The following is a 25,144-nucleotide window of genomic DNA, read 5'->3' as shown; positions in this document are numbered from 1 at the left end:
TATTAACATAATGGCCAATCTCATTTCAACCAATTTATCTGATGGTCTGAGATGTAAAATAAGACGATAAAGCCCGTGATGGAATGCCAAGCCATGTTCCCGCGTTCACTTCCGCTCAACCAAGTTCATCCACCGAAAGTGCCATCGCGATAACTACACCCTCTACAACCTCGCTTCGCCGCGCCTCAATGGCTCCAAGATTGCGCAGCGCGCTTGCAAAGAGCCTGTCGCGTCCACTGGATAGCAGTGCTGTATTTTACTGCCCCTCGTGCGCGATCTGGCGACGAACCTTGTCCACGCGCGCCAACACCAGTCGCAGCATCGAGAAAGCCGACACATCTCGACGGGTCGCCAGAGCTCAAAACACCATCACAAGCTCAGCTCCACGGACATTTACCACATCCTCTGTTATCACTGCGAAGAGCGTGCCGCCGCGGTTCAAGGAGCTGCATGCCGCCCTCGAGGGAGTGAAGGATGCTGCCTTGGAACAGGTGAATCTGAGTCGGCTGCAATTTGCACTGCGGGGATTGGAGTCTGAAACGCCTCTTATTAGAGTAGCTGGTGAGTTTCTGGTTATACGATCAGGCTATTCCTCTCTTCGGCAATGGATCTTGCCCTTCGAAGAAATAATGGCACTGATTTCTCGATTTGGACCCTAGTTCTTGGATTGAATGATGCGGCCTCTGCACGCAAACTTGTCCGACTACTACTTGCCGACCCATTGTCACCGCGAGAAACCTGGGAAGACATTCTCGACTCATATGATGCCGATTCTTCCCGCGGACTGTTGATTAGGTATGAACGAGTCTGCTACCTGCGTGTTGAACCTCCATGACCAGAACTGATTTGAAGGATGTATTCTACAGATATGGCGAAATCTCACAATCTATCCCCAATGACTTGCTACCGACGATATCAGTGCCATCGCCTATCCTGAGGAAAGGCAACTTAGAGATCCTAGTCAGCACCCTAGGCTCTGAGCCGGACAACCACGCCCCTACGTTGCACGCCGACACCTTCCTCGTCCCCACGGTTACCATTCAGACCTCTCACTCCGGTCGGCATAATGTTGTTCGGTATCCCGTGCACCGCACGATCGTATGCGGACGTGGAGTGGATGGCCTGCTGTCGTACAGCACAATGATAGGTCGGTCAGACCTGAAGAACGAGGCCTCTTCAGTGCGTGGGGCCATTGAACTTGCAGTGGCAGACCAAAAATCCACAAACGAGCGGGTGTCCCTAGTAGATGTTGACCGTGCCAGCACAGCACTGGATAAATTCCGTGAATCCGTCCACAATGCCTCTGACTACGAACGTGGGTGGAATGGCAGTGGCGTGCAACCTCTCATTGATTGGCTTGCAACTTCCACGGAAGCATCCACTGGAAACGCGTTGAATCCGGCATTGGTCCCTCTAGTGGAGTCCCTTATCGACGCAGCCGACGCTAGTGTAATCATCAGAGACGCCAAGGCGCTCCATGATCAAACCGTCGGCCTAACCCCTGGAGAGGTTCGGTCCGACTTGGACCGGGCCGTGACTGGCTGGGCCGAGCGTGCTCACTCGGAGCTCCGCAGTGCCCTCGAGGAAGGACTGGCCAGCCCACGCTGGCGTGGTCTTGCGTGGTGGAGACTCTTCTGGCGCGTCGACGATGTCAGCATGATTACATCTGAGATCTTGGAAAAGAAATTCCTTCGCCGGGCGGAACAGGAGGTCATCTGGACCGTGGGCAAGTACCAGCAAGCCGGCCTGTTGGAAGAGCCTTCATCTTCAAGTCCTGACTCCACCAAGGATTCTGTCATGCCTCCCTGGCCAACGCAGATCCCCGACCTTCGTACCAAGCTCCTCACCAGCACTGTGCCATCCCTTCAAGCCCTCGCCCAGAGTCTGGTGCTTTTCAGCGTGTCCACCACGACTCTGACTTCTGCTCTCTCCGCTCTGACGTATGTGGCTATTCCGTCGGCCGGAGTGTACGAGTCATGTACCCTTGCCGCCGTGGGGTTGATTTACTCTCTGCGTCGTCAGCAGAAGAGGTGGGATGTCGCCCGTACTTTCTGGGAGGAGGAGGTCCGCGAGGAAGGACGCACATCGCTGCTGGACACTGAATCTGCTCTTCGCGGTATTGTGCGGGATGGCGGTAAGGTTGTCGAGGATGTATCTGAGTCCCGTGCACGAGAGTGCGTTGCGAGAGCCAGAAAGGCATTCGAGGAGGTGAAAGTGTAATCTGCGTTGTACAACATGGAACACAGTGTACTGTATATGTATTGCCTTCTTAGGATAGACCCCTAGAACTTCGAAATCTACTCTGATCTGTATGATATTCGTTATTAGCGCCAATGTTGCCATCTGCCGCTTTCCGATTTTCCGATGCGAGGGTCCCGATTAGGAAAGACCATCAGAATCATTGAATGAATCTTCACTTTCTACTCTACTACGCTTTCAGTAGGTATCCCGCAAAAGGATAATTTGGAACCTTGGAAATCTTTTGTCTACTTACTCAGACACTAACAAACATTCATGTCCAGGTGGGAACCGGAACATACTCGATATATATTCTGGAATCCTAGTAGGATTTCCCAGACTGCTATCCCCACAGCAGATCTAATAATAAAATGTGTCCATAAGTAACTACGGAGTAGAGGACTTTATTATTAGAATATATATCGAATAGCGAAGTGCCGGTGAACTACGGAGCCTGTAACTAATACTAAAAAGCTTCGTTTCGTCCATCGTTTCAGTGTGAGATCTGAGACATTACGGGTTATAGGATCGGGACATGGCATTGGAATGATATTTCCCTTAAACCTCAAACGGTTATCGTCTGGGGTAGTCTGACCATTAAACTAGTTAACCATATATATCCGTATGGAGTACGGAGTATATGGAGAATGATTACATGTAATTTTATATTGAACTATTGAATGTCAAATTTCCCGACCAAATAGGGGTATTTATAGAGTTTTATATAATTTTATATAATTTTGTATAATTTTGTATAATTTTACGGGGTCGTTTCATCTCCCCTTCCAGCCAATCCACCTGTTCAACGTGGGGTTCTCCAAGACGCTAGTGATTTAGCCCAGGAACGCGCCCGTTCGTTTCAGTCGGAACACACGGGATATACGGGATGGAGAATATTAGGATATTAAAATATTCTGACCCCTCTCTTTTCCCCTTTCCCTCGTGTTCTAACATTCCATATTTCCATATTAAAAAAAAGGGTCCGTTTCCCGGAAATCCGATCGTATCATAGTAGGGACATAGACAGGGGAAGAGTATATTCTAATAGTACCTAGGTATATACTCCATATCTAATATCCCATATATCAAGGGATTGGCCGGCTCATTAAACTCAGGCCCCCTCTCCAAGCACTAACTCGTTAAGGGGGGATTGGCGCCTCATTATTGAGGGTCTTGGGCGGTTTTCTAACTTTTCTTTGAAGTACTTGATCCCCGTGTCCGCTCCTTTGTTCCCTTTGTTCCCCTCTCTTACTTGCGTCTTCCTCTTTTTGCCCTATCTCAGGGTCAGTCACTCATTATTCTTGTCGCTCTTTTACTATTTCGCTCGTTTCTATACTTGGAATCCAAGTAAGTGCTTTTTTGAGAGTTTTTAAGGGTTTTTAAGGGTTTTAGGGGGCGTTTTATCGAAAGAAATGAATAGAGTTGAGGCTGATAAAATGGGCGCATCAGGGATCGCAACAGACATTGTCAAATCGCCAGAAATCATCTTTGTTTACTGACGTCAGGAGAAACGCGTCAGATCGGGTAAGTCGCATACCTTGCTACCTTCTTTTCTCGATCCCTCGGAAGTGGTGTGTCCAGCCAAGCAAGGGATCATTCCTCTACCCTTGTACTGGAAGGGATATAAGATGACGATTGGCATGGAATACTTGAATCCGCATGGGGCTGTGCTTAATGCCTTGACTTTACATCCTAACATATTGCTTAGTCCACTTTATCTCTCGCACTCCTTTCTCCACGCTATAACCGATTGATTCGGTAGGCGAGTCTGTCATTTACAATTGTGTCCCTGAGATCATTCATTCTTTATATTATTTTTCCAATCGAGCCCGTGGACGCGGCTCAACCATCGCAACATGCAGGACCTTAAACTAACCGCCGTTGTTATGGCCTGCTTCGCGCTGTTCCCAAGCTATACGAATGCTTTTTGGCGTCTTCCTTGCCGTGGAAGATCTGGTCTCGCCCGACTGGACCCCATTGTGGAGCCGGGTGAGATCTCAGGTCACGCTCACGCGGTCCATGGAGGTGGAAGTAAGCGCGCATTGTCCCAAAGCTGCGATTGTAACCTACGGATGTGCTGACCTGTGGTTAGGCTTTGGCATGAGCTCGGATCAGAGCTCGCTCCTCAGCGGTGATTGCACCTCGTGCGCAGTGACCCAGGACAAGTCTGCTTACTGGGCTCCCGCTTTGTACTTCATGCACACCAATGGCAGTGCCCAGGTAGTTGATGAGGTTGGAGGCATGCTTGCGTAAGTCTGATTTGGCTTTCGTGGTGGAGCTCTACTAACATCGCTCGGCTAGCTACTATCTTCTCTATGGAGAGAACATCAAGGCCTTCCCTGATGACTTCCGCATGCTGGCGGGTGACCCCTTCCTGCGCAACTTCAGCTGGCCAGTTCCCGACCCTCCCAAGTCCGAGTGGAGTGGTGACCAGGCCTCGCAGGCTGCTCTGCGCCAGAAGGCCATTGGCTTCAACTGTCTGAACTACAAGACTGCCGCTGAAGACTCCCTCCACCGCCACTTCTTGCCCGACAAGGCTTTCCTCGATGAGCATTGTACCGATGGAATCCGTATCGAGTTGATGTTCCCGTCCTGCTGGAATGGCAAGGATGCCGACTCCCCTGACCACAAGTCCCACGTCGCATACCCGTCGCTTGTTATGGATGGTACTTGCCCCGAGGGTTTCGAAACTCGCCTGGTATCGCTCTTCTACGAGACTATTTGGGACACCTACGCATTCAAGGACTACGACGGATACTTCGCGCTGGCCAACGGTGACCCCACTGGATTCGGATACCACGGTGATTTCATGCAGGCCTGGGAAACGGATGTGCTGCAGGAGGCCATTGACACCTGCACCAGTGACAGCGGTGTTATTGAGGAGTGCAAAGTCTTCGACATTCAGACTGAAAATGAGCAGCGTCAATGCCAGTTCCCCATCCCATCCGAGATCAAGGACGAGAACTGTGAAATGCACCACGGCGGATTGCCTGGCGGCATGCCTGTCGAGTGGGGTCCTGAGCCTGCCTCGATGAAGCCGAAGCCCACCACCACCGACAATGGGATTTCGCTTCCCACTATTTCCCTTGGTGGTATTTCGATCGACCCCAACACCCTGGTTTCCAGTATCTCTATTCCTACTATTCCTTCTATTCCTGAGATCTCGGTTGATCCCAATACCTTGGCTCGTGCGACTAGCACTGCCGAGGCTACGAGCACTGCCCAGGCTACTAGCACTTCCCAGGCTACTAGCACTTCCCTGGCTACTAGCACTTCCCAGGCTACCAGCACTTCCCAAGCTACTACCACTTCCACCCCCACTTCGACACCCTCGCCAACCCCGACTCCTGTCACATCTACGGTTGTTGATCCTTTCACCGAAGAGATCATCTATCTCGAACGCGATGTTGTCGTCCTTTGTGATGGAAAGGGTAACAATTACTCGACTAGCTCTGGCGCCGTGCGAACTGTCTCCACTACCCGCAGCACCATTATGGAGACCTCCACGGCCGTTTCCTATGTGAAGGACACTGCCCCGGAACCTGTGGAACCGGTGCAGGCTGCTGGCCATGCCCGTAGACATCTTCACCACCGTCACGGTCGCATGCACAACTAGGTTTAACAACCTCTGTGGGTGCCTTGAACCCCATGCGCAAAGTACGCAGCGCATCTCCTCTCCGTCACCTTGACCGAGAGGATATACCCTATGCTTCTACATCAAGTTGGATCTTGAACTTGCTGGATTGTACCCTGGGAGCCTTTTGATTCATGTACATTTATTTTGTTCTGATTGGACATCCTCCAGTCAGTCGGGGAGGGTGTACATTGACCATACTGTCGTTCTCGTGATAAAGTTTTAAATAGTCCTGGCTGGTACACAATTGAATCGCATTGGTCGATAATAATCTCTCTGTAAATCGAGATAAATCGAGGTATAACATGCAAGCTTCTTTGCGAGTTGCCTGCATTCCATCCCTGTCCACCATTTTGGTTATCTCCAGGTCTCAGCAATGTACAACGTAGGTCTCAGTTGAGCTCCCACCTTTCGCATTTTAACCATTTTCCAATGTTTCATTTCAACTCAACCTTCCAACAGGTGTCTCAGTATCTCCATACAAAACAAAGACCAGCCTACTTTAGCTCTGTTGGCAAAAGCCATGCTGTACATATTCCGTGCGACAACCTTGTGGGACAGATGGGACATGACGAGCCCCGACAAGAGCGGCGAGACCACCAATTCCAAGACAGAACAAAAACGGATGGTCTAGAAGGTGACAAAGAACGAGAATATTCGCAATCATCTATCCAGCCTCTTCGCCCAAGATAAGTCAAGTCAGCGTCGCAACGATACCAACTATGTATCTTGCGTCGGTTTATCTCCCCCCGACCACTTGTCCGTGTAGCACACTTAAATCGCGCAACATGGAAACCCATTCTCTGCTCCAGTGCCATTTCAAGACCTTGTTATACTTGGCCACTGAAGTGACATCGGTAACCACTGACCCCGTCACTGCGAAAGCGTTTTCTGTGTCATGGACTTCCCGAATAAGGATCCCCTGCCTTGTTGACGAGGGGTACGCTGCTATTTTTATAAGATTATGCCTAGCTAGGCCGAGGTATTTGGAAAAGGCGTTCTCGACCTAGTGAACGCTATCTATCAAAGGGTTGCATGCAGTGGCGAGGTAGTATGAGCTGAGCTTCACTGTCTCTGACGTGCCAGCAAATCTATCACTGTTACTTTACCGTGGTAGTTTTGATCAGCCAAGCTGAGTGAGCCTCGAACCTCAAGAGCCCAGATCGGGCTACCCTGCTGGATCTACGACAATATAAAACAAGATCCAGCTCTACGCTCCGAAGAGAAGTTGTTTCTTACTCAATTACAGCTGCTGCTACACACCACACTAGTGCAATTCTCATATCAAGTTCTTCTATGCCTGTTTGATTAACTTGAAAAATATCACAATGGGACCCCTCCGAGTCTATTTCTTTCTCGCGTGCTTCCTCTCGGCCACAATGGCTATTCCTCAACAAACCGGCTCGATCACCACGGCTGCAGCTCCGGCAGTGATCACCCAAGGCCCCGAGCTCTTGTGCTCAGATGGACAGACTGCCGTCTACACGACAGACTGTACAATGGGAACCCCAATTTCGTACTGCTTCAGCCAGGAGCCTCCGCTCGAGTGCCCACAGGGATCCTTCCCGTCGGTTTGGCATCCAGATCATTGCATGGAGCAATCGAGCTGTTTCCCTCTCAGCGAGCCCTGGATCACCACCAAGTGCTCGAATGGGGCTATTCCGTATTCGACATCGACCATCTACCAGGGCACGTTGGTGGGAGGAGAATCGACTGTGATCAGGGGTGAGTTTGATGATTCATTATATATGTCTTCGTTCTTATTCATTTCCCCACGAGGTAAAAACTCGAGCGTCGAGGCTAACTTTTGGATGTGCTCGCTTCTTGCAGGTGTCTCCTGCTCCTGTGCCACAAATCAATGGTACAGCATGACCTTATTACCAGGCTCGTCGAAATATGACACCTTCTGTATGCCGTACAGCTACTGTCCACGGGGTATGACGACCTCTGTGTCGATCAATGAGTACTGCGCCACCAAGCCCGTGGGCGTTTGCTCGGATATACCTCTGGAAGCCAATCTTTGTCAATGTGCCTCTCCGGCGCAGACACCAGTCTACCCCGACTGGCCTGGTGCTAATCCAACTGGATGTGAGTACCTAACTCGATGAGTACCTGTATTCCAATTAGGTTTGACGAGGGCAACGTTGATGTTATTGAAAGTAAGGGGGATAATTGAAAGAACTAAGTAATGTGTAGTAAACATTAATTGAAGCATACTGTTGAGGTCATTGTCACCAATTCCTAGGGCTCCAGATGTAATTAGCCTAAAAGACGGAAGGTCTAACCTCTCGGGGTCCCAATTGGGGAAACACGAGGTGGATTCCGTGTCTTAACCCCGCATCGGCCCGTCTACCTACAAAACATATATAAAGTCTTCTCCCTTGGAAATTCACTCCCCACTTCCTTGGATTTATCTTGATTCTACACAGTTCACAATGTCTGATGCTCTTCCTGAAATGCAGTACCGGTTCCTCGGTAGGACCGGACTGAAAGTCTCGGTTATCTCGCTGGGCAGCTGGCTCACATATGGCGGCCACGTCGGGAATGGTACGACCATCCCTATCAATAGAATTGATCAAAGCTAACAGATAACAGAAACCGCCCTTGAATGTATGAAGGTTGCGTACGATGCCGGCGTCAACTTCTTCGATACCGCCGAAGTATACTCAGGCGGACAATCGGAGATTGTGCTCGGAGAGGCGATCAAGAAATTCGGCTGGAAGCAAAACGACCTGGTCATTTCCACCAAAGTAAGAAACACAATTGCCCATCCAGTTCCTCTACCCCCCACTAACCCCTTTTCAGATCTACTGGGGCAAAGCCAACAGCGCCAACCCTGACAAACCACTCAACAACAACGGACTCTCTCGCAAGCACATCATCGAGGGCATGAACCTCTCCCTACAACGTCTAGCACTGCCATACGTAGACGTGGTATACGCACACCGCCCAGACCGCGACACGCCCATGGAAGAGATCGTCCGCGGCTTCAACTACCTCATCGACAACGGCAAGGCCTTCTACTGGGGCACGTCGGAGTGGTCAGCCAGTGAGATTGCGGACGCCTGGCGCATCGCCGACAGACTCGGCCTCGTCGGTCCGGTCGTCGAGCAGCCGCAGTATAATCTCCTCGTGCGCGAGCGCGTGGAGAAGGAGTACCGCTGGCTGTATGAGGCACACGGACTCGGGCTGACGGTGTTCTCGCCGTTGAAGGGCGGTGTCTTGACGGGCAAGTATAATGATACTGCTGCGCCTCCGGCTGGGTCGCGGTTGGCGGAGTCCGAAGATGGTTATGTGAAGAGTCTGCGTAAGACGGTTGGTGATGATACGTGGCAGCGTCAGCTGGACCAGGTTGCGGCGTTGAAGCCTGTTGCTGAGGAGCTTGGGGTTTCGACGGCGCAGTTGGCGCTTGCGTGGATTTTGAAGAATCCGAATATCTCGTCTATGATTACCGGTGCGTCGAGACCGCAGCAGGTTCTTGATAATATTCGGGCTTTGGAGGTGGTGGAGAAGTTGACGGATGAGGTTATTGAGAAGATTGAGGTTGCTGTTGGGAATAAGCCCGCCGTTGAGAGTAGGCGATTTTAGATAATAGATGATAAAGGGTTTGTTCTGAGGCTCGCGGTCTTGAGTTCTGAGGGACCGTTCATAGTCAGACCTAGATATTTTCTAAAATAAGACAGTTAGATATTCTACATAGGAAAAAAGTGCGCACTGAATTGAACTTGACCAGTATTATCTCTTTCAAGCTGCTAAAAAGGTTGTTTGAGTTAATCCCGTACACCCATACTCTGTATGTAGTTGAGGGTATAAAGACATCGTTATGTGGTTTCATCCAACAAGAGAAATAAATTATGGATGTCCTCCATGGAGAATCAATTGACAGATGGAGATTTTGAGGCTTGTCCAAGTTCAATTTATGTCCGATGAAGCAGAAAGAGTTCCTCCATTTACCACCCAACAGTGACCGAATAGCTGCCATCAGAGTGGCTGTGTGTCTCGAACTGGGATTCACCAACACAGTCACCGTACTCATAAGGCTCACTCAGGGATCCATCATAGCCCTTCGAGATAGGCGCGCCGAAAATAACAGACTGCTTGGGCACATCGGAGCACACGTGCTCCTTCTTGTTATCGTTCCAGCCGTACAACTCGACGAAGCCCATCTGGGAGCTCTGAATACCCTTCGACCCAGCAGGAAGCGTGTAAGAGCCGATCTGGGTGCTGTTTCCCTTGACAACATCAACCAAAGTGCCGACCCATTTGGTGCCCTCGGTGTTCTTGATGTGCAGCTGGTACTGGTGATCGTAAGAGCTGACGATCTCAACAGCACAGCTCACGCCGGGACCGCCGTCAGCACCGTCGGAACAGTTGGGGTCGTCGGAGGTGGTGCCCTTTTGGAAGCTGGAGAAGACGCCGTGGATGACGGGAAGACCGTGGTCGTTTTCACGGGGCTGCAGACCGGTGTAGCCCACGTCGTCTTGGTCGACGAAGCTGAATTGCTGGGCGAAGTAGAAGCCGCCCTCGTGCGGAGCGCCGGAGATGTCCATTGGGAAGAAAATCTCGGACAAGCCCTCGTCCGGGACGTTCTCGACGGACCAGCCGATGCCGACCATGCCACCACCCTGGGCTGCGGCGGATTGGAGGAATGGGAGAGCGAAGAGGAGGGATTGAGAGAACTTCATTTTGATGGTTCGGGAAGATTGGTTGTGTGGAATGAAATCCTCTGTCGGGTTGGGAAAGGCCCTTTATATAGACTTATTCCATTATGGAGTGCTACCTTGTACTCTGGAAGTTGATAAAGACGAAACGCTGAAGTGTTTATTTCAAACGATGATCTGCAAACTACTTTACTGTTCCGACGCCACCCATTCCTGGGGTACTATATACCGATGTACAAAGTACTACATGGTAGTATGTCTATATTGCACTTGAGTGGCAATTAATATGTTAGGCGCCTATTATTCTCCCCCCTTTTCCCCATGAACCATACAGAGCCAATAACTAAACATATCCGCAAGATCGGGCATTTCACGTCTATATGCTGCTTGCAGGCCGAATATCAAGACTCGTCAGCAGCAGAATGGTACCCACCAAAGAGGTAAATTCCGGTACCATGGGCACATGGACACATCCATGGATATGGTGAAAGGTTCCTTCCAATTTCGGAAGATTGTTTGGACCCGTGGACGAATCCACTTTGCGGGGATGAATAAGTGGGCCTGACTTGATCGTTCACAGGGATGAATCCCTGAAACTTCCAAGGTACCTTGAGATCTATCTGATCTATATCTATTCCATGTGCGATGTCCAAAGTACTGCCCCTGCCCGTGTCCCTATACGGACGAGGTTATGCAGGTACAGACGGCAAATGTCCAGATCTGCATGTCCAAGTTTATGTGTCTACGATATATCCACGTAGTATATACATATCTCCATGCGAGTAGTCCAAAATGGCAGGTCCCTGAATATCACCTGGGCACTGGTTTCAGTTCGCGCTAGTCACATAAGCGAATCGTTTCCGACCCGTCTCTTTCCTTGGCATGTCATTCGATCCCCGCACGGCAGTTCGTATTCTGCCGGCAATATATTGTGCAGTTTCAGTATTCTATACAATCAGCACACCAATTTTACATGATTCGTACATGCGAATCCAACATTTGATACAGAACTGGTAACCGGAAAACAACTAAAAACCGGCGGTAAGCCAGGCGGTCAGAAATTGAAGTGGCGCACGGGGACTGCCGCACCGGCATTTACGCCAAAAATGCCGATGCCGATCGGAAGTTTTATATCAGCCCGATCTGGTGTCATATAGATTAACTATTTAGATTAAGTAAAATCTCTGTCGGAGGAAATCGTGATACCACGTAATGACGTACGTTTGTTGATATCTCTTTTTCAAGAGAAAATATTAGGGCACGTTGTATCTATCCTACGCTATATTCAGGGATAGGTGCAAAATGTCACGTAGCATGCCATGTTACTATCTAACTATTTTGATATTTTGATATTTTGATACATGCCCACGAAAATTGACTGAAGGAATTCGAGTCAAGCACGGCTGTTCACGCCGAAGACTGTGATAATACAAGCCAAGAAGAATGAAAGAAAAAAAAAAAAAACCAGTCTCCAAGCATCACTTCACGATCACTCATCAGAGAGTCATCCATGCATTGGAATGGTGAAGGCCCTGCTATGCAATATTCTTGCAACCAATTTGAAAAGCCCTCAAACCTGAATGTGGATGGTCTGAGAGACGCTCGGGACACCGTCGTCGTTCAAGATGAACAGCATCCAAGGGCCCGGAAGAAGAATACCACTATCACCAGGGAGAGTAGTCTCGTATGAACCTTCATTCGCGGTCCACGAATCCAAGGAAATGCGGCGCTGATCGGTGTTGACAGTATGGGTGGTCGTACCGTAACGGATCAGAGATGCATTTTTGACATCGATACTGGCGCTGATGCTGAGCTTGTCGCCGGCACGGAGGTTCTTATTAGCCACGCTGTCGATGGTGGGACGGGTAGCGAGTGAGCCGTCTTGATTGAACAGATAGTGGGGGCTGTAAATCTGGGCATCGAAATGGTTGGTAGGGGCCGAGACACCCAGACCACTGCCACCGTTGAAGACACGGCCGTCAGGAAGGAGGAGGGAAATGCTGTGATAAACGCGAACAATACTGTTGGGTTGCTGTTCGTTGAACTGGTTGGTCTTAGGGTCGTACAACTCGGGGGTCAAATGTGCGTTGCTGTCGTTGAATGGGACGCCATATGACTGTCCACCGGCAGTGAAAACACCACCATCGGGCAGAACCACTGAAGTGTGGAATGTGCGGGCGTAGGCCATGCCCTCTCCGTTGGGATTCTTCGCTGCGGTCACCTTGGGTTGAGAGCCTGGCTCGTCGATCTCAATGAGATAGGCGTCTGTGGTGGCGTACGAGTTTTCGTAAGAGGGCGAGCCGCCGAAGGTGATGATTTTGCCATTCACTGCGTCGAACATCACCGCGTTACCAGACATAGAATCGTTGGCGTCGGCGCGTGTCCCTGCAGGCTTCTGGTCGCCATCTCCATGGGTATAATACCAATTCATATTCTTGCTGGGTCCGCCCTGGAACACAGTATCGTTCTTCCATCCAAAGAGCCAGCCATGACTATCGCGCCGATAACCTGAGTCCTGATCGTCAGTCCACATGGGCCTCACTAGAGCATTTTTTAGGAAGCTGTATTTTTCGGTATCAGGATCGTAGATCTCGCCGTCTTTGTCGTAATTCGTACCACCATTCCAAGAGCCACCGATGATAAACACGCGACCATCGGCAATGGTTGCGGAGGCTTGATAGCCGCGGGTAATGATCATGGTATTACCTTCCGTCCACTTGCCGGAGGCTGGATCAAATATGCTAGTAGACTTATCGTTGTTGCCACCAGTGACAAGCAATTCACCCTTGCCGTCGTAAGACATGCCAGAGCAGAACATGTCGTGGTGTGTCTCTTGGACCTTGCGCTGGGTGACCGAGTTGTCGTTCATATTCCAGACGGCCGTGAGGGTGTACCCACGAGAGTGAAGGTAGTCGTCTTTTGCCCACGACGACCAGACAAGGACCTCGTTTGTTTCAGGGATGACAGCGCCTGAGACAGCCACAACAGGCAAGTCAATGGTAGGGCCCCAGACACCTCCGTTGGGGACGGTTTTGGGGTCGGCACCATCATAGATGTTCAGCTCCGAGATACTAGCCACATTGCTGCCGAGGGACACCAGGCGGACGTATTGACCTTCCTTAGGCTCGAAGATGGCCAGTTTCTCGCCTGTGCCTTCATACCATGTCCCGTAAGCAACCGGTTCGCCCCAGTTATCCTTGTCTCTGCTCACGAAAACCTGATGGGCGGCGATCTGGCCGTCTGTCTTGCCATCCTGGCGCGACACCACGGAAATGGCATGAACGTTTTCAGCCCGACTGAGATCGATGGTGACTTCATGGGTTTTCCCCTCGGCTCCTGATAACCAGAACGACTGGAGGTCGTCATCGAGGAGCTTTTCACACTCATTGCCTGGCTGGCTGCTGTCGCAGGTAACAGACCATCTGCGACGGCTGAGCTTCTCTCCGCGGGGTGGTGCTTGGGTTGTAGCATAAGGATCCGTGGTGGCAGAGTGATCTTGGTTTGTAACTTGCTTATCCGAGATAACTGAGTTATCGTTGTCTGCCTGGGCCAGACCCAGCAGCAATAATCCGGTAAGCCACATGAGGCGCATCTTGCTTGTTATCGTTTCTGCCACTTCGGGCTCAAGAGAGGGTTAACCATAGGCAGTCTTAAATATTATATCTCCACAGGCCAACTACGAAGGTCCGTTTTAGTTGAATGTATATCATAACAATCTTGATCGGATTCTTTCTGCAAGGAGAACATTCGATAATGGGAGATTGCTCATGGAATTTGTCCGTCCCAGTTCACACGCCCTTGCCTCCAGCACATTTCTCATTTCTCTGACGATCCGAAGGCGTTTCAGCTCAGCCCAATTTTTTATCTACGAATGTGGAATGTGGAAGTAAAATGCCTTACCCGTAAGCACGTTGGTGTATTCGCCCTAGGTAATTGATTAAGTTCGCTCTACGGGCCGGTCCGTTGTATGGATATTTACCGATCTCAGAGGTGGGTCAGACGCATTACCAACATATACCTACTCCGTAGGCAGGTATGGCGATGGCCTATTCCCCATTGAGCAGGCATCTGTAATGACGCCGATCTCTCCCCAAAAGAAAGTAATAACTGTAACCTTGGAGCATTGCAGAAGTTGTGCCCTACTCATGTCATGTAACTGGCCAGGTATAGTGGAGCATCATCCCCAGTGTCGTACGCCTAATGCTTGCCAATGACCCGGACCTCCTAAAGCGGCAGAGGCATTATGCAAGGGAATGCGAGAGGAAAGACCGGCACAAAGAAATGATAGATCTGGTACCGTGGCATCGATGAGATCCCGCCCGAATAATGTAGATTTATGCAACATGGGGGTGGATACTCGTGCAAATTTTGAAATTGCTTGAATATAATTTGTCACTACCTGTAGACTGAACCATGGTCCATACGACCTCCAGCGCTGTCTTGTTAAATAGCAAGAATATCAAGTTCCTATGCTTTCACGTACTGTGCACGTTCTTCCTAAGAATGAGAACATAAGAATGGTGCATGCCACTTCCCGTCTTTCTAATTTCGCTGACCCTATTATTGTGGCTATGATTGGTCTATCACATGGAATATGAATCAGTTTCGGCATTAGGGCAACATCGATTATGCTCGATGCAATCAGGGAGGATGCATAAATTGTGCTTGATGTGCTTGCTGCATATCCACGTGTGTTGCATAGGGAGTCTGGGCGTATAATATCAGAGACATATACGCACCGTCATTCACTTGTCGAATCCGTGTTCAGATGCTGTTCGAATGCAATGCATAAGCACATCCGGCCATCTGATGGTACTACATTGATAGCCGTGTTTTGCAACGTAGCATATTGACCGATTTTTGCCATTAAATTGTGGGGTTCAACCGAGACAGTGGGATATAAAGGTGCCTAAAGACACTCCCAGGAGATCCCAATTTCAACTCATCTTCTCAGTTATTGTGTAAAGGAATACCGAGAATTATCCTTTCCAAATGGCACCAAACATCAAAAACATCCAGGGTGATATTCGGTGTGTAAACCCTCAGTTAAATGAATGCTTAAACTGACAGCCTTCCAGGCCCCGGCTGCCCAAGAAATATGAGACATTCTTATTCTTTGAGATTACCGACGTGGAGCAGTTCAAACATGAACTTGGCGTATTTTTGAAGCATCTCACCACCGCAGAAACTGCGCACCGCCTCCGTGGCAGGCTCTACGAGGCGAAGTGGTGTGGGCTTTGGAGCCAATTGGTCGAGACGATTTGCACAAACATTTCCTTTTCTGCCGCTGGCCTCGAGAAAGTACGCTACATTGGTTGTAGATCTTGTTCACCAGCTAATTGGTATTTCTCTAGCTTGGAAAAACAGACCTTGGAGATTCTATCTTCAAACGTGGCATGTATCATGACATGGTCCACGACGGACTTGACAGAGATGCTGAGTGGCTGGGTGAGTTCAAGGGATCACGGGGACAGATTGACGGAGTTTTTACCTTAGCCGCCAGTTCAGAGGACACTGTCAACAACTGGATGACCGACGGCATTAATCCTAGGTTCTCTAAGACCGTGAGATGGTTGTTCACTCAGAGTGGCGCGGTCCTGAACAAATATGACATTGAACAGTATGTGGACGTCCGTTTAATAAATGTCGATGCTGCTAATAATGTCTCAGCTTCGGATGGAAAGATGGTGTGTCCCAGCCTCTGATCAAGGGATTAGATCCAGAGAACACCGAAAAGCTGTCCCCTGGCAACATTCATCCTGGGTGAGATTTGGAAGGTAGATTATTCAAAGAAATAGGAGACTAACGTTTAACCAACAGTTACATCATCGTCGGAGAAGAGGGTGATACTCAATCGCATCCCGACTGGGCGAAGGATGGTAGCTTCATGGTCTTCCGCAGGCTGAAGCAGCTGGTTCCCGAGTTTACCAAGTAAGTTAGAGGCAAGCATTGCAAGGATTGATACTGATCGCAATGTCTAGTTGGGCGGTAAAAAACATTAGGCCACAAGCGGAGCTACCAAATGAAGGCGGCTTGAAATTGGGAGTGATTTCCACTTTGTCCTCTCGTCTAGTGGGAAGATGGCCCAACGGTAAGTTTGGTTCTCACTCCTAAAGTACAGTGTGCAGAGGTTGGGCTCACATGTCGATTGTAGGTATCTCCCTTGAGGAGAAACCAGCGCCAACTGATGTGCTCACCGACAAAGCTCTTCCCGAGGATGATGGTCAACTCAGCGCTGAAGACCGTAAGCTCTTGGCATCGAACAACTTCGATTTCCAGGACATACAGCACCAAAACAAATGTCCATTTGCGTCGCACATCCGAAAAGTGCGTCCTCGAGCTGAACTCATGCGCCCCGACGGCACCTTGGATGACACCCATGCCATGATCCGTCGCGGTATCTCGTTTGGGCCGGTTACCAGTAATGAAGAGAAACGGAATGGGGTGACGACGCACGATCGTGGCCTTCTATTCGTGTCCTATCAGAGTAACCTTCACAACGGATTCCGCCAGGTGCAGAATGGTAAGCTCCCAGAAGGTTCATGTGGCATAGGCATTGACTAACATATATTCTAGAATGGGCCAACAAAACATCTTTCCCTCCCGGGAAGACCAGGAACGGCGGGCCAGAGCCTGGGCTTGATCCTATCATCGGTCAATGGGCCGAAAATGATGATGAGTCGAATTTTATCAACATGCCGAGGTTCGACGATCCCAGCGTGACGGAGAAGTGGAAGCTCGAACGCTGTGTCATTGCAGAGGGTGGAGAGTATTTCTTCGCTCCTTCTATTTCGGGTATAAAGGATATTATTGGTGTCTAGTAGAGGGACAAGGTTGTATCGTTCTGGTTTAGCCGGCCGATTATCAGAATGCACTCAATTTTCGGGTTTTTAGTTGTTTTTAGTTTTCCAAATTCAATTTTTATGAAATTATCGGAAAGAATATCGTCAAGTATAAGGGCATGCTGGTGCAACATGTTCACATACCTAGGTGCACCAAAACCCCTTGCTTAGCCGACCCGAGTAGCGGTCCCGGACCGATCCTCGGATCTTGGTTTACGTTTAAACTTAAAAAGCTATCTACAACTACGTTGTTTATGCATTTCATATAGATATTTTACGAAACCAGCACTTTCTTGTCTAGATGGGATATACGCTACAAGACAAGAACAGCCCAAGACGATCTTGTCGGATACGAAAAAAAGAAAAGAAAAGAAAAAAGTGTTTCTATTTTCTCTTCAGCTATCTTAACCCAGAGGTGGCGCTCAAAAAACGAGCTGACACCGGTAACGACAACGTCTAGCCCTTGCAGCATTGGTAGCAAACCTAATACATCTGAGCAATTGGGTCTTCTAAGCAAAAAAGGCAAATTTGGACTCACCTCGCCGGCATCATTGTAAATAGGAGTCGATGTCTGTCCGTCATGTCAGATATATTCCAAATCTCATCAATATGCAGTGAAATACGTACGAACTCTGTTCCAGTTGCTCCCAGATCCGAGCAGTCCTGCGGAGTATTTTCACAGGCGGCGCCGAGAGCGCAGTAAGGTGCATTAGGGCCGAGGGAGTCAGCATAAGAGCCGGAAACAGCGCAAGCTAGGGCTCCGAGGAAGAAGGAGGAAAGCTTCATTTTGAGGTATTGGGTAGTGAGTGGAATTGACTCAAGAGGGTTGTAGTTTCGTGCGATCGAGGAAGGCAGGTCTCTCTTATATGGGAAAGTTACAAATCATACGCGGTAATACATTCAGCTATGTGTCCTATTCCGGAGCTTCGAATATAGAACAGAATTGTTTGCATCATGTGCCTTTTCATATTGACTGGAGGCATGAAGTGCATACCACCTAACATGAGGAGCTGAAATATTTCACCGTCTTTACTATCAGCCAACCAATGATCGGTATCAATGCGGGTGCATCAAACCCGTGCAATGTGAGCGGTCACAATATTTCTTCTTAGAATGTAGCTTAGACAAGCAGGGAGATGGCAGAATGCTAACGTCGATTGGCCATTACGTTCATGTTCGCTGATCGTTTTATGATGGAAATTGGATACAATAGCTTCGAGAGGCGGGTTAACGACCAGAGCTGAACAAAATAGATTATATTCTTTTACATCCCGCTTAGAATCTGCCCGGAGAAATACAAAATACACGATTCATGGTATATCTTGTTAGTGCAACCATACACAGTTACCTTGCTTCTTGTTCTTTCAGCATTTCATGCCAAAAAGGCAGGGTTTAGAGGGTACTTACTGCATGCGAAGATACCTATTCCATACAACTATGCGGTACACCCCTGCTTTACCATGATGTATCAATTTGAATCGTGCAAGGTTCTGCCTTACTCCATAGCCTTCCCTTCATAGCAGGTTAGCCGTGATCGTTAGTATGATTCACACTACTATATCATGTAAAATGATCACCTATCCACAATGAGACCTACATTCCAACACGGTAAGTGTCCCTTGCTCGTGTCTGTGCAACTTTTCCTTGGTTACAACGTTTCATCTGGATGGTTCATCCCCTGCTTGACCAGTGAGATTGCTAACGATAATCGGATCTGGCGCTTTTGCAATCCACATTATTCTACTTTTGTACACAGATATCCAGCCCCAATAGCGGTTTTCACCGGTTTCTTATTGGTGTTATATGGGGGTTCGAGGATGGGTTCAACTGTCATAATGGTTCCTCTCTCTAACAATATATACATCGCGAACCTCCGCAACCCTCGACCTTCGTCCACTAGCTTTACTTCTACCACATGTTTCTGCGGAGAGATCGGCATCAAAATATTAATTACAAAGGTTGAGTTTGCAATTACAAAGATTGAGTTTGCTTGTTTGGCCCTCAAACAATTAAACACACTTTCCACCATCCACCACCATCTCAGTGCCGTTGATAAAACGAGCCTCATCACTGGCCAGATACAGGCACATGTTGGCGATATCATCCACGTCGGTGAGGCGGCCCAGTGGCACATTTCCGATGAACTTCTCTCGGTTCTCGGGGGTATCTTCCATACCGGTGAACATTGAGAATAATCCAGTACCAGAAAGAAGAGGAGCGACTGTGTTGAATCTGATATTGTGGGGACCGTACTCCGCGGCGAGACCTTTCGTGGCCTGTATAGATTGTTAGCGATTAATCATTCATATTCACTGTTCAACCATTTACTCACGTTAGTGACTGCCCCCTTAGTGGCGTTATACCAAACCAACCCAGGCCGTGGTCGAGTCGCTCCCGTGGAGGAGATATTGATCACAGACCCACCCTGGCCTTGCTCGATGAGTCGCGGCATCAAGGCCTTTGTGGCGAGATAAATGCTCTTCACGTTGACCTTGAATACACGTTCCCACTCTTCCTCTGTGACCTCTGATGTCGGCTGAAGGAAAATTAGCGAGGCTTCAACCGTGCAATAAGTTAAACCCTCACCTTATTGCGATAGGTAGTGCCCGCATTGTTCACCAACACATCCATTCGTCCGAACTTGGAGAATGCCAGATCTAACACCATATTCCAGTCCGATTCTTTGGTGACATCTTGGCGCTGAAAGATGAGGTTGGAAGGATTCTGCGCGGCGACTTTCTCGCCGCCCTCAACGTTGATATCGGTAACGATTACTTTAGCACCCTCTTCACCGAATCGTCGAGCGATAGCTGCGCCAAATCCATTGCCTCCTCCTAAAATGAGTGGGTATTAGTGTCTATAATGGGAACGGTGGAGAATAACGGTCTTACCGGTGACGATGGCAACTTTGCCTTGGAGTCTTGAACCTTGGGACATCCTGGGAGGATAGGTATAAGATAATTGACAGTGACAAGAAGTAATAGAAAGGCAACTGCTTTTAAAGTAATTCCAAAAAGCCGAAGAGGGGTTTTCGGCACGAAACTCGGAGAGAAATCCGCTTACTTCCCCGCATTGGTGTATGAAGGTATACATTTGGAGGGGAAATATCGTATTAGTCTTAGTCTGATGATGATCATTCTAACCCGTTAAGGTAGGCTATCAAGGGGAGAAAAAAGGAAATCTAGCTGTCATTAGCATTAGTTATTCCTTCGAAATTTTAGTACTTTCTCCTTGTCCTAACTTGTTATCATGGTTTCCCGGGTTCTCTTTGGGTTTCTAACCCTGTCCACTGTTATTAGTTCAACGGCCAATGCAAATGTCAACAATGCCTGTTATGGTTCCAATGTGAGCTCAGCTCCTTCAGCGGACCACCGCCCTGTGCCATGGGGCACCCCGAGTGTCCATTTTTCCTCATTAAATGGTACGATAACTACGTGCTGTGACTCTTTGGACGAGATCCGCACCGCGCTCGATGACATCGACGATCAAATACTTGATCTTCTAAATCGTCGGTTTGTACTCCTGCCTCCGCGCCCTCTCTGGCTTCGTATCATCTAGAACCCTATGATCTAAGGTTAGTTAATTATTACATTAACATTAACATCTTGACTCATATAGAGCCGCATATGTCCGCGAGGCGACTCGTTTCAAGTCCTCCTGGGCTTCTGTGAACGTCCCCTCGCGCAATGAGGCCGTCCTCAAACAGGCAGAGCAGCAGGCGGTGCATATTGGGGTGCCAGTGACGATTGCCCATGCGGCCATGGGGGCCATTCTAAACTCCAGCGTGCCTTTTGAACAATGCATTGTAAGTGAACTTGCATCCTCTTATTATTAATAGAAGATTTGAGACTGATCTTCATTCAAGTTTGAGGCGTATAATCAGTAATGGTCCACATACAAAAACGGCCCCCACGAGGTAGGGGGCTCAGTTCCCCAAGAAGGAATGGTTTAGGCTACTGAGATGAATCCTTCGAGTCTTCCCCTGATTGTGTGGCATTAATTAAGAAACAGCCAACTTGAAGAATGACATTGTCTTCAGCCTATATGGATAACCTCGGCGCTAAAGTCGAGCTAAGAGATTTCAAGCGTTAGAAAACCGATATGCAGGGATATAAAAGTGTTTAGTTTTGAGTGACGAAATGGGTTAATATAAAAGTTGACAAGCCATTGGCTCAGAGCTGATGCGTTTTGCCGTTAGCGCCCCTCACAGACCCAGAGAGCCTGCGGAGGCAATCTTGGATTCTCCTTATAGGTTGTCACATCCACCATGGCCGATTGATCTTCATAAGTGTCCATGTCTGACCATTACTTTACCGAGTTTCGCGCCCGATGGAGACACGCACCGAGGGCGCACCGTTGTCAGACACGGATACACAAGGACCCCCGAAACGAATCCGCCGATGGCATCACCGAGGATTTACAGGCTGTTCCACCTGTCGGCGCCGCCATGTTCGCTGCGACGAGGCGTCTCCCGCCTGTAATAACTGTGTCCGTCTTGGACGCGAGTGCGATGGCGCTCAAGGGCGGATGACCTTCAAGGTTTATGGACCCTCCCAGACACCGATGAGTTCACCGCCAGAGTTATCCAGGGCACCGAGGAGGCAGAACAACAACTCAACATCTAGCCCAGATTCAAGCGACGCTTCTACGGCCTCTCCCTTAGGGGAAGATGCTGACAGCCCGCAAACTTGCCAGGCTATGATCGCCCCCGCAACGCGACCACAACCAGCGACCAAGTTCCGCTTCCAGGATCCTGTGACCTTCACCAGTATCGCGAAATCGATTCAGCGTACCGAGGAGCGTTATCTCGCTCATTTTGCGGATCAGGTATCAATTCTCCTGATCATCTACAACACCCCGCACAATGCCAATCCCTACCGCACACATTTTCCGGATTTCGCCCGTTCGTCTCCGACAATGGCCAATGCAATGCAGGCATTGGGCGCATTACATCTCGCAAATACATCGGTGGGGTCGCAGCGGAATAGGCATTTCCAGCAGGCAATGAGCAAATACGGTGTGGTGGTGAAGGGGTTCCGTGCACGATACTCCGATCCCAGCCAGCAGCTTGGACTAACGGATTTCGCGACGTGTCTATTGCTCTCCTTGTTCGAGGTTCGTTTCTCCACCTCCTGCGAACTTGCCAGTGGTCAATTAACTAACATTTCTGCAGATGATGGATTCCCAACACCACAACTGGGCAGTACATCTCAAAGGAGCTCGCGAAATCTACAACATCCTCTTCTACCCGCAACCCGGAGACTCGGCACGTGAAGCACAACGCGTCGCCGAGACGAACCACCCACTCCGTCCATTCCTCGTCTCCCTACTATCCTATCTCGATGTGGCGGGTGCATGTGCAACTCCCGGCGGTACCGTGGTAGAAGGTAATTACTGGAAGACCATGGGCGGAGGATGGGAATACAATCTCGGGACACCAACCTTATTGTCAACGATCCCGGATAACCCGCGTCTGCTCGAGCTACGGCAGGCATGGTCAAGTCTGATGGAAGTGCAAGCAGCTATCAGTACATTTGCATATGACAAGAAAACGTGGATGACAATCGACCAGTCAGACGCGATGTATAAAGACATATTCAACCAGCTGGTTGTATGGCGTGCCATGACCCCGCCCTGTCTACAGCTGCTCGCCGATTTGGATGACGAGAGCCTTGCTCAGTATCCGTATCCAGACGTTCTTGAACATGCGGGTTGCATTGAAGCATACGAGAAGGCGACCTTTGTTCACCTGCTTCAGGTCGCTGGGGCTGGGCGTGTCGGCTGGATCACCGATTGGACGTATATGGACATGCTTGTCAGTCGGATTCTTCTTCTGTCTTACAAATTGCCAAAGGATATCGGCCAATTGGCTTTTCTATGGCCACTTTTCATTGCCGGGCAGGAGACTCGGAATGAGAGTGAGCAGAAATACGTTCGCCAAACCATGCAAGAGCTGAAGCGGTTTGGTTTCAGGGTATGTCGCAATTCAATTTCATCTAGAGACCAGTCCGAATGCTAATATCTCACAATCCAGAACGTCGACAAAGCGCTCGAGGTCCTAGAAGGAGTCTGGTTCAAGCGACGCTCTTTTCCTGGCGGTTGGATCCAGACCTTGGAGGAAGTTCAGACGAATATCCTTCTTCTCTGATGTGAAGCTGGATAGAGTCGATATCTCCAAACTCCCTAGCCTCCTTTGTCGGCACTCCTGCATGACCTGTTTTTGTACATTCTCGACCCTGCTTATGGAGGAGAGGCCCTCTACCTAGTACTCCCCGAGACGTTCGCAAGGAACCGCCGAAGTATACTCCAACCTCTACTCTGCGCTGGTTCTCCCTCGACATCATCGTCATACATATATTGCCTTGTTTTTCCTTTGATACCCCATAACTTCAACTTCATCATGGACTACGGACCTGATCTGATAACCATTGTGCATCGCAACGTGTATATAAAGCAACGTATATAGACCAGGCAAATGATAATATCGTCATCATCGTCATCATCATCATAATCATAACCTCTTCTACCACCATGACCCATGACATGGATTACAGTGAGAACTTCTTAGGCATATGATACGAGAGTCTCATGGTACACCTAGGTTGTAGGTTGCAGCTCATAAGTTGACACCTGAAGGTGAACATAAGATCAGTGAGAGAATCTAGAGCAACAGATAGTGAGCCATCACTCTTCATGCTGCTGTCTCGTCCTCGATCAGGTGCCTTCCCTTTTTGTCAAACTCGTCCCCCACCCCAGTTCCTTCCTGTCCTTCAGCCACTGGAAAACTATAAATACCCCCTCCCCCCAGATTTTCTCTTCTTCTTCTTTTTTCTCTTCCAACTCCTCCTCCCCCCTCCCCCGCGCCCCCCCCTCCGGCGTCCCTCGGCAGGTGACGGTCCACTTCAGCTCCAGAGAGTCATATCTCCAACATATGGCCTCTGTTGTCCAGTGACGGTTTCTAGCCTGAGGCTCTGATGGCTCTTTGCTGCGGCCTAGTTAAGGCTGTGAATGGCACGAAGCATGTGGGCCGGGTGCCTTAAAGGACCACTTAGGGAGACCTGAGATTCTCTAAGACCCTAACGGACCTCTTAGGAAACCCTTGGGAATCCTCTAAGTACCAGTACTGGTGTCAGGGATTCTACCTCTGCGGAAACAGACTGTACTCTCTAGGTTCTCCATCGAGCAATATCATCAGGAGATCGATCTGAAGTGCCACTTAGGTATGTCTCTTCTCTCTTTATTGTCTATTTGTGTGTTTGTTACTTACCTAGGTTCCCTCCCCTCCCCTCCCCTCCCCTTTCCCTTCCCCCTCCCCTGATCCTACCCAGTTGCACGGGTCCTGTGTGCAACACCTGGACAAGGCTTGCACCTTTACGTGGTGTCCAGGATAAGTAGCCTTTACGGTGAAACCAAGCAAGCTCTGATATATAGAACTGAAATAGAACTGGGTATTTTACTTCAAGATGTCTTTGTATATGCTTCTGTAGCTAGTAGTTTGACTCTGTGTAAACAACCTTGGCCTTCTAGCCTCACATACGGATTCCAGCCTCACGAGATCTGGATGTAAACCGCATATTGTTGTCTCTTGTTGCTGCTGTCTCCTGCCTATATCTACAATGTCAATCCCTTGTCCCCCCAATACTTCCTTTTCTATCTTAACCGGGCATTGACTCTGATGAGATATTTTATCCGCTAGTCTTCGGCGCCCAGGTAGTTTCTGGATGTGAGTAATATAAGCCAGTAACATTGGAGATTGAAGGATGTTGGGA

At 49.2% G+C, this 25,144-nt stretch overlaps 11 protein-coding genes across 11 annotated transcripts; 7 read left to right on the top strand and 4 right to left on the bottom strand.

The window, feature by feature from the left end:
- Positions 1-83: 83 nt before the first annotated feature.
- Positions 84-2,220, top strand: N7489_002028 (uncharacterized protein; the record flags this gene model as incomplete). The annotated part of the gene is made up of 3 exons (XM_056707783.1): positions 84-561; positions 660-795; positions 867-2,220. The coding sequence occupies 3 exons, from the start codon at positions 84-86 to the stop codon at positions 2,218-2,220; spliced, it is 1,968 nt and encodes a 655-aa protein (XP_056572085.1).
- A 1,874-nt stretch (positions 2,221-4,094) lies between these two features.
- On the top strand, positions 4,095-5,854 carry N7489_002027 (DUF1996 domain-containing protein; the record flags this gene model as incomplete). The annotated part of the gene is made up of 3 exons (XM_056707782.1): positions 4,095-4,269; positions 4,331-4,487; positions 4,540-5,854. 3 exons carry the CDS (start codon positions 4,095-4,097, stop codon positions 5,852-5,854), a joined length of 1,647 nt encoding a protein of 548 aa, XP_056572084.1.
- A 1,397-nt stretch (positions 5,855-7,251) lies between these two features.
- On the top strand, positions 7,252-7,980 carry N7489_002026 (uncharacterized protein; the record flags this gene model as incomplete). The annotated part of the gene is made up of 1 exon (XM_056707781.1): positions 7,252-7,980. The coding sequence occupies one exon, from the start codon at positions 7,252-7,254 to the stop codon at positions 7,978-7,980; it is 729 nt and encodes a 242-aa protein (XP_056572083.1).
- Positions 7,981-8,307: 327 nt separating this feature from the next.
- N7489_002025 (uncharacterized protein) lies at positions 8,308-9,460 on the top strand (the record flags this gene model as incomplete). The annotated part of the gene is made up of 3 exons (XM_056707780.1): positions 8,308-8,419; positions 8,468-8,622; positions 8,678-9,460. The coding sequence occupies 3 exons, from the start codon at positions 8,308-8,310 to the stop codon at positions 9,458-9,460; spliced, it is 1,050 nt and encodes a 349-aa protein (XP_056572082.1).
- A 362-nt stretch (positions 9,461-9,822) lies between these two features.
- On the bottom strand, positions 9,823-10,557 carry N7489_002024 (uncharacterized protein; the record flags this gene model as incomplete). The annotated part of the gene is made up of 1 exon (XM_056707779.1): positions 9,823-10,557. The coding sequence occupies one exon, from the start codon at positions 10,555-10,557 to the stop codon at positions 9,823-9,825; it is 735 nt and encodes a 244-aa protein (XP_056572081.1).
- A 1,546-nt stretch (positions 10,558-12,103) lies between these two features.
- On the bottom strand, positions 12,104-14,125 carry N7489_002023 (putative galactose oxidase; the record flags this gene model as incomplete). Its single annotated transcript, XM_056707778.1, has 1 exon — positions 12,104-14,125. The coding sequence occupies one exon, from the start codon at positions 14,123-14,125 to the stop codon at positions 12,104-12,106; it is 2,022 nt and encodes a 673-aa protein (XP_056572080.1).
- A 1,400-nt stretch (positions 14,126-15,525) lies between these two features.
- N7489_002022 (Dyp-type peroxidase) lies at positions 15,526-17,354 on the top strand (the record flags this gene model as incomplete). The annotated part of the gene is made up of 8 exons (XM_056707777.1): positions 15,526-15,563; positions 15,612-15,834; positions 15,888-16,153; positions 16,204-16,296; positions 16,354-16,464; positions 16,515-16,624; positions 16,688-17,056; positions 17,110-17,354. The coding sequence occupies 8 exons, from the start codon at positions 15,526-15,528 to the stop codon at positions 17,352-17,354; spliced, it is 1,455 nt and encodes a 484-aa protein (XP_056572079.1).
- A 477-nt stretch (positions 17,355-17,831) lies between these two features.
- Positions 17,832-18,161, bottom strand: N7489_002021 (uncharacterized protein; the record flags this gene model as incomplete). The annotated part of the gene is made up of 3 exons (XM_056707776.1): positions 17,832-17,858; positions 17,914-17,946; positions 18,003-18,161. The coding sequence occupies 3 exons, from the start codon at positions 18,159-18,161 to the stop codon at positions 17,832-17,834; spliced, it is 219 nt and encodes a 72-aa protein (XP_056572078.1).
- Positions 18,162-19,384: 1,223 nt separating this feature from the next.
- N7489_002020 (SDR family oxidoreductase) lies at positions 19,385-20,468 on the bottom strand (the record flags this gene model as incomplete). The annotated part of the gene is made up of 4 exons (XM_056707775.1): positions 19,385-19,651; positions 19,708-19,911; positions 19,962-20,209; positions 20,267-20,468. The coding sequence occupies 4 exons, from the start codon at positions 20,466-20,468 to the stop codon at positions 19,385-19,387; spliced, it is 921 nt and encodes a 306-aa protein (XP_056572077.1).
- Positions 20,469-20,624: 156 nt separating this feature from the next.
- On the top strand, positions 20,625-21,261 carry N7489_002019 (uncharacterized protein; the record flags this gene model as incomplete). The annotated part of the gene is made up of 3 exons (XM_056707774.1): positions 20,625-20,887; positions 20,994-21,180; positions 21,241-21,261. The coding sequence occupies 3 exons, from the start codon at positions 20,625-20,627 to the stop codon at positions 21,259-21,261; spliced, it is 471 nt and encodes a 156-aa protein (XP_056572076.1).
- Positions 21,262-21,704: 443 nt separating this feature from the next.
- On the top strand, positions 21,705-23,523 carry N7489_002018 (Zn(II)2Cys6 transcription factor; the record flags this gene model as incomplete). The annotated part of the gene is made up of 3 exons (XM_056707773.1): positions 21,705-22,490; positions 22,549-23,349; positions 23,410-23,523. The coding sequence occupies 3 exons, from the start codon at positions 21,705-21,707 to the stop codon at positions 23,521-23,523; spliced, it is 1,701 nt and encodes a 566-aa protein (XP_056572075.1).
- Positions 23,524-25,144: the final 1,621 nt, after the last annotated feature.

The sequence above is a fragment of the Penicillium chrysogenum genome, assembly GCF_028827035.1.
Source record: "Penicillium chrysogenum strain IBT 35668 chromosome Unknown utg000001l_segment0_segment0, whole genome shotgun sequence".
Taxonomy (NCBI): Eukaryota; Fungi; Ascomycota; class Eurotiomycetes; order Eurotiales; family Aspergillaceae; genus Penicillium; species Penicillium chrysogenum.
Note: the sequence above shows the minus strand (reverse complement) of the source record. Positions and strands in the feature narration are given on the sequence as shown.